We start from the raw sequence: 12,657 nt of genomic DNA, 5'->3' as shown, positions 1-12,657 counted from the left end.
AAGATGTTAGTGAACTCTTTCTGCTAAAGCTCACTGTCCATGAATTATTTCTCCTGCTAAAGATCACATGTTCACAGGAACTTTGACAAGTGTCTGACTCTTTGCCGCGTTTGTCAAAAATGTATTCTGGGAAACAAAGGAAACATTGTACGTATGAGGACAAGTCTATGGAAAGACATTTGTTTGAAGTATCTTAAAGAGTTAATCACAAAATACCTCCTGGGATGCATCCAGATTACCCTGTGACTTGTTTATGATGGCAGCGGTTGTGTCCATTATATCAGGGCTGTCTGCTGCAGCGTCACATTTGGACTCATAACACACACACACACACACACACACACACAAAGGCCATATTTATATGAATTTGTCTAAAGCCTGGCCCATTGTCATTGTCCACTGCCTTTTTTAACAATCTCATTTCCTATGATGCAAATGACACATTTTCAATTGTGGCGATGCCACTGCGGGCAGCTTGTCTTTCAAGTGGAACAGCTAGCGGAGGAAAGCGAGAGAGGAAGATAAAAGGTTGGAGAGGCGTCCTAAAGCATCGATGGTATCAGGTCTTTTTCTAGGATCTGTGCTGAGAGGGGCGGACGAGGATCAGCAAGCTGCTGATGAAGAAGTCTCCGTTCCAGCAGGAGGGAGCAGCCTCGCGTTCACTTTAATTAGAGCTTGTGCCGAGCATTCACACATAAAACAAGAGGGAAAAATGTCTTTCATGTGGCGTAAAAGGTTCGACATTAAACATGTTACTATGCAGCAGTTTAAGAACATTGTCTTTTGATTATCACAGTGTTGTTTTCTAATCTTCTAATTAAACGAAATCCAGTGGCGACGGAATGAAAAATGCCATCACCTCAGCTCGACACTCGCATCCATAAACATGACCATTAAAAAAGAAACGGTATGATTATAATCATCTTCTCTTCAACTGACATCTCTTGTCACATTGAATTAAACAAAAAAACCTGGGCTTCTTCAGACTGCTGGAAAATGGTTTAATGGGTTAATGCAGGCATTCTTGCAGACCACAACTTCATCATTTCTGCTTCCAAACAAAAGAAGTTTCAACATCTCAACATGACTCTGAATGACGAGTAATATCATGTAAAAACGATGCTACTCTTTTAATTTACAAAATCCTCTGAAGTGTCGGTCACACCACACTACATACGAGACGGACTGAATAAACATGACAACCCCCCCCATTCAAACACAGAATAACATTGCCAGTAGAAGTGATGCTCAGCATCCTACAAATGTCCAAGCATGTTAAGAGGATTTTTTTTTTGCACAGACTCAATTCATGTCATCCTGCACAAATGTCAGGTAATTGCAGAAAATAAATTGTTAAAAACAAAATTGGTACTTGGACACTTTCTTTTGACAATAACATGACCATGCATTAGTCTCTCCACTTTTAGTTACCACAGTATATTGAGAATATATAATATTTGCAAGTTGGCAATACTAAAGACAGAAATTCTCAATTTAATCTAGAACAGTTCACAGACGTATGATCTGGAATATGCCATTCAAATGGGAGACTGAGTAAATACTTCCAATGTTTTAATATAGTAGGGCCAAAGTATAGACATGTTTTCGTCTTACGTGAGTTATAAAGATTGACACTGGGTCTTCAAAATGGCAGATTACAATTTTCCCCCCACAAATATGCAATAGAACAGACTTTCTTGTACACTGGTCTTCTGAAGATGGTTCAACTGTCATTTACATAGAAATGGTGCCATCAATATGGGGCATACACATATTTTAAAAAGTGTAAAGAACTGACCTTGCACTGAAAGTGTTCATGCTTTTTAATGTCTAGTCACAAAACGGGCTAAACATTACAAATATATAATATTTCCCATTTAGTTAAACCTTTGTTACGTTCCTATAGAACTCCATATCAAAATGACTATTCATGGGAACTAGTGCAACCTGGAGGAGGCCTGGTCTTTGTGACAAGGCAGGCACAGAGTAAAATAGACAAAGTACTCTGGAGCAGCTCCGGAGCAATGGCAGATATATTAAGGCCATTTATAAAATTACAGGAAAAAAAACAGTAGCAGACAGCTTGACTTGCTACCCGGGCTGAACAGCATCCAGTTGGGGCAGCAAAGCAAGCAAGCGACACCAATTTTACCATTTTCTTTTCCCAATCCATTGATGTCCACGTGCCAGCCTCCCCAAATCCCTGGCCAGAAAGCTCCACTCTTCTTTATTCAAGTGTGTTCAGTTTTGGTGGAATTAAAGAGTGGTATCCTCACTAGTCCTTCCTTTGTAAACCCATGCTTCACACCTCCAGTAAAGTCCTGGGGCACACAGTCAGGCAGTCAGGACTGTTTTAGACGCTTCCTGGGAAGACCAAAGGGTGGGCACTGTGCTGAAGCCAGGGCACGAAAGGCCTCGGCTACCAAGTGAGGATGGGATTGGATCATTGACTTCCAGCCTGCAGTCTCCATTATGTCTGTAGCATGACTGTAAGCACAGGCAAAAGGAAGTTAACACGAAGACAATGTGAAAATGTGCACATTAAAAATCAATAAACTTAAATGAGATCGTAATGACACAGCAAATAAGGGGCACTTGATTTGTGAGTTTCATGGTAAACTTAAGAAGGGCCATTAGTGCTTTCTGTGCATATGTTTAAATGAATATAGAATTAGGACGTCTTCACATGTTGAATGCAACAAAGTTCAACATTTCAAGGTGTCCTCTAAAAACACACTATCATCTGAACAAATAAATAAATCCTATAGCGACCACCTTCCTTTTTAAAAAAAAAAAAAAAAAATTCTACAAATATTCCATTTCCAGGTATGAGTCTATTAATAACTTGGATACAAAGATATGGAGCTTCAAACTGAAAAGGCAAATAGCACTCTGTCTGCCTGGGCTAAAACAATGAATTCCAATGCATCTGGTTGGGGGAACCGATAAGAGGGTGTTATTAATCTTGTGTCACATATATCAGCTAATTACATACTTGCTATTCCAGTTCTTTCCATCTTTACAGCCCAGCTGTCTCAGGACACTGCACCTATGGCAAGGAGATAAAAAGGTAAGCATTCAGGGCTGGTAAACAGAAATGGCAGCAGGAATTTATCACTGGAGGTTTTTTTTTTTGCGAAACTTGCCTGTTGATAAAATCTATGGCTTGTGCTTTGAGCTGCTCGGCACTGTGCAAGTCTGCTAGGATGAGGGTGTCGGCCACATTCTCCACTGAAAGGCTGTTGCACAAGGCCTCTTCACACATGACCTTTAAACGCTCCAGAGCATACTGGGATTGGAGAGAAGGGGGAGGGATGGAGCGGCAGACAAAAAGCTTTAGTTACACCCTCGATGCAAAGTGGATCCCCATGATTTGAGGTTCTGTCTCAACTATTCTGAACACAAAATAAAAAAGCTACAGATGCAATCAGTTCAATTATCAAATCAATGTTTCAACTCTACTTGGAAGAGAGAGAGAGAGAGAGAGAGAGAGAGAGAGAGAGAGAGAGAGAGAGAGAGAGAGAGAGAGAGAGAGAGAGAGAGAGAGAGAGAGAGAGAGAGAGAGAGAGAGAGAGAGAGAGAGAGAGAGAGAGAGAGAGAGAGAGAGAGAGAGAGAGAGAGAGAGAGACAGAGAGAGAGAGATAGAAAGAAAGAAGAAAAGAAAGACCAGGACCAAAAGATGTCCAACCAGAAGGTTTCATTAATATGAACTGCAATCTTAAAAAAACAGGAATGGCCCAATTTCACCACATGGTCTTTGTGAAGCATCATTTAAACAATGATTGGGATGATTTTGCAAAGGGAAGTGAGGGAACTTGCCTGTTGATTATGTTGATAGGCTCAATATTCTGGTTCACAATTCACGAAACCACAATACATCAAATTCAAATGAAGCACTTTTTTTGATAATAAAAATAGGGGAACTCATCTGTGAACTGATGAGACAACATTATAGAGTCTAGGAAGGATTTGGGGGATCATAGGGTGCTTCATGTTAAAGTCCCGAGAAATATTGCTTTGCATAAGCTGTAATGATTAGAAATGCAAAATGTGGCTAGAAAATATGTACATCTACTGGCAACATAAAAATCCCAACGGGCACCAAACAGCAAATCAAATGAAGTCGTGGTCTCATATGTGACGTCGTACCGTGTCATCTTCTGTTGCAACGTTATAACAAAACACTGCATTGAGTGAAGAGTTTTCTCTCGTCATGAAGTATGTTTCCATACTGCCAAGAATGACATCGCTTTCAGTAACATGTTTGTTACCAATGGACGAGGAAATTTCCATTATTGATGCAGGCCGACAGAAAACACGTCACTTATTACGTCCTCAATCACTTCTGTTAACTTGAATCAGCACTTACCTGACAGTCTCCACAGATGTTGAATTATAAGCCTCACAAACATACAGTGTTGAAGAGCGACTGTGCTGTATTGGATTCTACATTTTTCAAACCCTGTACCAGCATGCTCTAAACTGGCTGCGGAGGGGGGGCTGAAGCACACTATATTTGTTTTATAGGTTATCAATACTGAAATTATGTCAGATAAGATGGAGCCTAACTGCGGTGTAATTATACAACTCCACATCACCCTTTTAGCCTCATTGACTTGCATACAATGCTGGCCTCTCAAGTGATTGGAGGATCCAAACGTACCAATGAGAACATGAGGAACATTTGCTACATGGCCACATTACATCTAATTGTCAGCATCACTGTTGTGTTTTAGTTACCAGGAAGTGAAAGGAAGTGGAAGGCAGATGTTTGTAAAAATATTCGCAAAAGTTTGAATTACTACTTACTTTATCTGCAGCTGCCAGCAAATTGTCTGCCATCTTCTCCAGGTTCGGGGCTTTTCCTGTATAAATGAAGCCCATCATTTCCTTAAAGACATCTGGGTCTACATCACTGATATCCACCCGGTTCTGCAAAAGAAGACAAGAGGTTTCTACACGACTCATTTCAACTGAAGAATATTTCATAAAATAAGAAATAATTACTCTGTATAGTGTGTCACAGTAGTTCTAATTTGAGGAGCAGTTACAAGCAGTTGTAACAAGTTATTCTTACCTTTTTACTCTCCTCCATTTCATGTTCAAACATGGCATTAAAGACTGGTGACCTCGCTGTCAAAGAAATAAAAAAAACACGTATAAATATAGCACACAGTCTACATCATATGAAGCATGTTAGTACACCAAAGCAAGAGTTTTGAACTCTGACAGTCTTAACATCTTGCTAAATCCACATAGCTCCACTTTGTCAGCGTTTTTCCCTGACCAGTGCAGCTGTCACCATGTCCAATGGAGACAAACTGGAGAGGAGAGTCAGCATCTCCTCTTGGATTCTACAGTCATCTGGGTCAAGAAGGGCCACGCAGAGGTAGTGGGGATTAGAGCCCACTGCCACTGCAGACTTGGGCAAATACAAATCAAGTCAGGGATACAGGCCAACCGTAGCCTTTTGAGGTACTTTCAGCTCTCCACAAGAGGCTATTAAGAAGGTGTGTGGGCTTGTCTTGCCAGGGCCATTTTGAGGGCTTCTCTCCTGGTTGCTACTTGCTAAAGTGTTGAGTGGCTGGGGACGGTCTTACCTGCAAGAATGGATTTGTGGGCTTTGAACTCCTGCCCTCCCACGTAGAGACTGCAGTCTGTGAAGCGTGAACACTCCCACAGGTTCCCCAGGTCATCAGACAGCTGACACTCCGGTACCTTCAGCATGTTCATGTTGGACTGGCCCGAAATGTTAACCGAGTCCTGAACAACGCTCACCTGAACACAAGAAACATCACTGAGAGGACAACATGCTGAAGCAGTCTCAATAAAGCTAAACATCCGGACCGATCCAGCAGCAAATGTGTTTGCAAATGTGTTTTACTGCATTAGAGAACAGCCTAATTTATATTTAATTGGCTCCATTTTGAGCACATTTTCAAGATTGAGGATCCTACAATGGCAGGGACTCTGAACACTTGAAACCAAAATTAATTAACTTTGTTGAAACACCTAATTGCTGAGGAAAGGCGTTTTGTCTTTAATTTATAAGCAATTTGTTTATCAAAGTGGCAATTTCCCTGATATTGTTGAATTTCTGCAAGTGTTGCCTGGCACAGTGTCTGGTCCTGGCAGTATTTGGCCGAATGCATTTACATCAAAATCCATTGACACTTCATTTAACTTGTCCATTGAAAGAACATTTTAGGAGACATTTATTCTTCTTGACAATTTGAATTCAATTATTTTTGAAAAACAAGCACGGTGGAGGAGGCATTTCACTTTCTCGGAGCGTAATGTCATTTGAAGCAAATGCCAACAGTATGTTTATAGATAAATGGCTCAACGGCTTACGCTCAGGGGTGAACTGGTCATAACAATGACTAAATTAAGAGACTTTAGCCTTAATTCCAATAAGGTCACCCAAGGGGTATAATGTTTCAATCAAACAGTGGTGTGATTTGGATGCTTTCATCATAGAAACAATGCAGCTATTCAGTAATTTCAACATCAATCACAACATCATTCACAACAGATCCTCTGTAACATGGCACTAGTATGCAATGACGGAAAATCAGGAAAACCTGAAATTTAATTCCGAATTGAGAAGTGGCTGTGTTCTGAGGACAGATTATAATTGTGGATCAGGGGAATGTGTGCCAGCCCAATCGATACCCTTTCAGAAGAATTCCCCCAGACAGTAAAATATATCTTCTCCCATCAAATAAAAGTGTTGCTGAATAAGCCATTATGTACCATCATTGAGAGTAGAAATGGGGAAAGTGTGGTGATATCGTTCGCTATTTTGGTCAAATAACAACATATGTAGACAAAAAGACTACATCCTTTATTAATTGAAGAATAAAAAGAAAGTCAAAGTAGAATTACCTCACAGAACAGGGTGAGCTTGTCATCTGGTAAGAGTCCATTGGCTTCATCAAGGAGGAAATCTCTCCGTATGAATTTTTTGAAGCCCCAATCTTTGCCTTGGACAAATCTATATGCTCTTTGGCTTTCTGTTACAAGAAAAAAATAGAATAATGCTGTCTTGATAATTTATTTATTTTGCTTGAACATCTTATAAATTAACAAAAGTGTTGGAATAGAAGGAATAGTAAATGTTCGGCATAAGAGATGTAGTGAGGTTCTGATTGCTTTTACTCACCCATCGCTTTTGTTTCTTCTCTTTTAGCGTTCAACAAAGAAAACTTGAACTTTGCTCTGACTTCACTTTTTGGACAACTAACAAGAAGTAAATACAATGACAGATAATCTTTGCTTTCATCATCAAGTCCCTTTGGATTGACTCGCAGACACCTGGCAAGAAAAAAAAGAGAACACTGCACATCAGCAACAGTACAAACTAGAAGCAAGACAGGCATAACTGCCTTTATCACTTTTGTGAGAACAGAAATACTTTGATGAGCCTTCAGGGGTGATTCTCTCTTGCTTTGGGAGACTAATTATCACGTGTGTGCAGAGTTCCCACAGCACAATAAAAACATGCAGACTTTTCAATAACATTTGTACTAATAAAAGGAGATGAAACTGGAGATAAAATGGGACTGATAGATTAATGCAAAAAGCTCAAGACATTTGTAAGCATGAATGTACTAACCATTTCATCTTGTCATTAGGGCCAGAGGAGAAGGTTGAGCTCTTCAACACCTCCCCCATTTCTTCTCTGCAAAAACTAAAGTTGTTTATGGTCCACATGTATGAAAACTTCACAACTTTGACCTAGGAAGAAAAGAATATGCAGAAACTTTAGGCTTATTATCTGTTTTTGAAATACAGTCAACAATTTAGAGGGGGCTGTGCACTCTAAATTACAGTATTTTGAATTAAATAGGTACAGTACCAGGATTGTTGACATTAGACACATCTCAGTAGCATCTTCACACAATATTAATGAGGGCGGAATGCCATTTGGCTGCTTTTGTTTGAGGCTCTTAGTATTGTTCATGTTGGAACTGAGCCATTGCTAAAGTTATTATTAACACTTGGTCAATAACACCTGGTGAAGTCAAACAGGTCTAATTGCCTGCTGCAAAAAAATGCTCATAAAACACAAATGAGGGAAAAATAAAAAGCTAGTAATGAAATATTAGTAGCGTGATATGATTTGAAACTATTTAATACGACATGTAAAACATGACTAACTTTTACCTTTTTGTATAGAACATGATTCGATGAGTTTAGTTATGCCCATACCTGTGTGTAACACCAGCTCTCTGCCACAGGTCCACTTGACATCTCCCCAGGAGGAGGAGGGGTGGGAACCCGTGACATCACTGGCTTCGGAGTACCACTCACGTTTGTCCTTTAAGCACTAATCATTCATAGAAAACAAAATGTTACATTTATTCTGCAGAAATTAGTAGCATAAAGTACACATAGGTAATTCATTCCCCATATAAATTACTGTCAGAATAACCCTGACAGAACAATGTATTAATCATTTATAACCTTCACATGATTTGAATCTATTGGCATTCTTATACTTTTAAATGTGATGAAAAAAAGAGTCTGCATCCTCACTATATGCTGAACTATTGTACTTTGGTGAAACCTGAGACCAATGTTTGACTATGGGATAGGAAGAAACATGGAAATGTAATGTAAATTCCTTCAACAGTATTGCAAATGTGTCCATTCGACATAGTAAATGAGATGCTCTGTGATGATGTAAAAAACAGTGCTTACTTAAATGTTAAATAAAACAACAAGACGGCTTCCTTCATGTCACAGTGCCAGACTAGGTGGCCATATAAACGCACATTATCCTAAGACTCTGTAGCAAAGCTATTCTCAACCAAATCAATCAATCGGAAGACAACGATGACATATTGCATACAAGTATGTATTTGGGCAATCAGGGTCGTCAGAAAAGCCCTGACAAGAAACTAACGTCCAACAGCCGCAGCCAACTTTCATGTCCTCGACAACAAACTGTGCGTTAAAAGGCAAGTCTTAAAACAATAGTCAGGTGCCCATAAAGATTGACAGATTTGTTGCTTGCTATATTCAGAAAAAAATGACAAAAGTAAAAAAAATTTAAAAAGAGAATTTTGTACTAAGACGATTTTAACTTAGGCTCATAGCCAACGGTTCTAACGATGCTAACAGTGCAAACTAGAGCTCACTAGTGAACTGTGTTTACCTGAGGGCGAGCCTCAAGGTGGGCGCTACACTTCCAACAAAGTTATCAGCCGTAACCTCCATGAGCACAGTGCAGAACAGCATCTGCGAGCCAACTGGTGTGGCATTCTCACATGCACAAACGTGCAGTAAAAGTACGCTTGGCTGGCCTGACTATGTCAACAAAGCAAGAAAAAGCTTGGATAACAACACACAGATTTTCTACCGATTGATTTTGTTAATGAGCAGAGGAAGAAAGATCCACAGGGTTTACGGTCTTGGCAGTTTAACTGGAAACATACTGTCAAAAAACAACACCTAATGTCACAACACTGACATGTTGAAGTGACTTTGGTAGTTACTAGATGGTGATATTCAGCAACCTCTAAATAGGCTGAGTAGTCAGTTACAGGCTGGGCTATGGCTAATAAGCCTGCAGTTAATTAAGGAAATAAAACGTCTATTTCGTCATAGCAGCCATTTTAACTTAAACAGCCCTAACTCCTAAGCCAGCAAAATGCCAAAGCAAAATCACAACATCTGCTATGTTCAGAAACACGTGCTGAAATATCAGAATCACATTTGCAAGTATTTAATGTTCACTTATCCCTTAACACTAGAATACACCACCCCTTCAGTGAGGACTTTTCAATTCACTTTTTTCACAAAGTTTAGTTTGTATCAAAGCCTATAAACCCATCATAAGCCATCTCAGAGTCAGATATTTCAATCTACACTTAAAAAGGTATAAACTTGGTAAAGAATTGTTTTGACAACTGGAAAATTAAGACAATGGCAAAAACCTACCAATTTCATACAATTGTATCTTTACTTTTGATAAATACATTATATGTTACATACTGCACACAGACCCAAATGACTTGCATGTTGCAAGAATCACAAAAAAATGTGTCTCTATGGCAAGAGGATATGAAGGCAGAGAAGTTATGAAACTACTGCTCTTCCACCATCTCTCTTCCCCAGAGTTCACTGTCTTTCTGTGCGAGTTTCCCACCATGTTATTTACAATATACATTACAGAATCCCTGGTTCTCAGAGTGACAATCAACTATCATGCAATTACTGTTTGGTTTTGCCTGTTTTACTTGTCCACTTTATAGCTTGTTAAACATCTCAAGAAAAACATCTTAATATTTTGCCTGAGGCTATACATGTTTAACATTTTGAAATGTGCAATTATAAACTTGTAAGCAGTGATTATATTAAGGACATGTAGTGTATTTGATTATAAATCACATGACATACCGTTGATGGAATGAACAAACCTTGATTATTGCAAGTGCATATAAATATGTGCTTGCAATAACAAGTTTAACAACTTTTTTGCAGCAAACTGCAGGAACTCATCACCTTCATAACTATCACAGCTAAATCATGCAACACCGGCAAGGAAATGAAACCTAATCACCTCTCGAATGGTTGAAATGTACAGAGATGCAGTTTTTCTAAGTTATCACAGGATCCTTCATGGCCCCATCTTCATGTTCCACTCTGGGGAAAATGAAAAAACAACAACATATATTAGACATAGAGAAGGTACTGGTTCAACCTTTCCAATAGCAATTCAAGTTATCAACCAACGTCACTGGAGCATCTGGCAATAAAGCAACAGTTCTCACAATAAACAAGACATGTCATAGCTATCTTGGGACATATATTATCGAAGTGACAACAAAGTGACATCTCTAGATAATTTGAGCTTTTAAAAAAGTCAATGCCACGTTATTGTAAAAATGAGGGCAGCAGTTAACGTACAAACAGTTGATCGATAACTAGCATGGGTAGTGTACACTTTAGAGATGGTACATGGTGTATGCTTTGGTCCAGGACGTAATAGATGATTGTCGGCCTGTCTGTTAAATTAGCCAACTCAAGAATCACCTGCAACTTTGTTTGGCTAACAGACTAGTTAGCTAGAGCCCTGCAACCTCGCCTTTAACACAACAGACATGACGTTTTCCGAGGAAGCATCTGGCTAGTTTGCATTAACTTAGTTAAAGTTAAAACGATCGTATCTTAAATTAACGTCTCGGCTTACTTTAGCCTGTGCGCTAATTGAGACGTGAGCGGATGTGACTAGAAAAAACAGCGATATCAGTGGAAAGCAACAGCTCAATGTTAGCGTAAACATCAGCTACATTGACAACACATTTCCAAACAATCGTTATTATTATTATTATCGCTGAACGCTATCACTTCACTAGTCCTATACAACGTTAGCTATCTTAGCTAACGTTGCCCAAGAAGAGTGGCGTTCATGTGAACAGGAAAACAATTAGATTCTGCCAATCTGCCAGTTATCTGTGCAATACGTATTTAGCTAACCCAAGCTAACATGAACATCCCCACTAGCTAGATTAATGTTAACTTCACTATAACGTTGCACCGCAAATGCAGCTAGCACCGATTAGCTATCTTAGCACAAAACATGTCACCATGAAATCTGTCCGCATATTACCAAGCTGACTTACTTTAGTTACGTTATTCATTGTTGCGACACGAACTAGCTGAGGACCCCTCAAGTTAAATTGGCAATGTGCTGTTTAGACCCCGCATCACCCGGTGTAAAACAAAGGGCCTCTCCTGATCCCTGTGACAGGATGCTAACTAACCGAGCTAACTCTCAGACCCTCACGTTTGGTACAATCTGCTGGTGGGAAAACAACAGCGGCTAACTAGCAGCTAGCCAAAGCTAATCTCTGCACTGACTGCTCACAAAAAGTTTAAAAAGACATAGTGACGGCGTACCTTTCAATTTCATACTTCCATATATATCGAATAACACATATAGCTTTGTGTCACAGTCGCTCCTTTCACCCTCCGTTACTTTAAACTATTTTTCACTCAGTCTCTCCACAAGGTTTCTTTGTCTAATTTATATCTGTGCTAGCTTACATCTGTCTAGCTGCCTGGTAGCTTAACAGGCTAGAAAATATATGTATTGCGCATGCGCGAAATCTGGATAACGTCCTGCTTCATCTCATGTTATCATTGATGCCTGATCCAATAAAATCAACAATTTTAATAATAATAATAATAATAACATAATAATAATAAAAATAAAAAATCAACGTAATACATTAGTTCAAAATATAATTGGACAACTGTAGGCTTTATTCCACATATTATTATGGATGTTGTATAGCAGGGGTGTCAAACACACGGCCTGCGGGCCGAATCCGTTCAGTCCGGCCACCAGGGTGTTCAATCCAAATACAGCTGTTTTGTTTTTAGACTTAAATTAGCAAAGCTGGGATTCAAACCTCTGATCCTCTGCATATAAGACAGACATGCAAAGCATTGATCTACAGTTGCAATTGATGTGAGCACTGACATTATTGTGTTAGAAGTCGTTAAACATGGATCACATCATGAAAGTGGCGCCACAAACGTGTCACAAAGCGAGGGAATCTGCAGAGGAGAGCCCAGGCCGATAAACAGAGGGCTGATGTCTGAATGTTTGGTCTTTTTGTTTCTAGTTAACTGTTGAAAGAC

General features: G+C 39.4%; 1 protein-coding gene across 2 annotated transcripts; it reads right to left on the bottom strand.

The window, feature by feature from the left end:
* Positions 1–923: 923 nt before the first annotated feature.
* Positions 924–12,073, bottom strand: spopla (speckle type BTB/POZ protein like a). Of its 2 annotated transcripts, none has more exons than XM_068572951.1 (12): positions 11,911–12,073; positions 10,571–10,653; positions 8,215–8,332; positions 7,619–7,740; positions 7,166–7,317; positions 6,889–7,016; positions 5,601–5,778; positions 5,078–5,133; positions 4,810–4,932; positions 3,147–3,289; positions 2,996–3,049; positions 924–2,487 (listed from the first exon to the last, which is right to left on the bottom strand). In XM_068572951.1, exons 3-12 carry the CDS (start codon positions 8,290–8,292, stop codon positions 2,343–2,345), a joined length of 1,179 nt encoding a protein of 392 aa, XP_068429052.1. In that variant the 5' UTR covers positions 8,293–8,332; positions 10,571–10,653; positions 11,911–12,073; the 3' UTR covers positions 924–2,342. The 2 variants fall into 2 exon arrangements, with proteins under 2 accessions (XP_068429052.1, XP_068429053.1); XM_068572952.1 differs by lacking the exon at positions 11,911–12,073 and adding an exon at positions 11,634–11,773.
* Between the last annotated feature and the right edge of the window lie 584 nt (positions 12,074–12,657).

Source organism: Clinocottus analis, unplaced genomic scaffold, assembly GCF_023055335.1.
Source record: "Clinocottus analis isolate CAN_PGR_092001 unplaced genomic scaffold, fCliAna1.0.p SCAF_12, whole genome shotgun sequence".
Classification (NCBI taxonomy): Eukaryota; Metazoa; Chordata; class Actinopteri; order Perciformes; family Cottidae; genus Clinocottus; species Clinocottus analis.
Note: the sequence above shows the minus strand (reverse complement) of the source record. Positions and strands in the feature narration are given on the sequence as shown.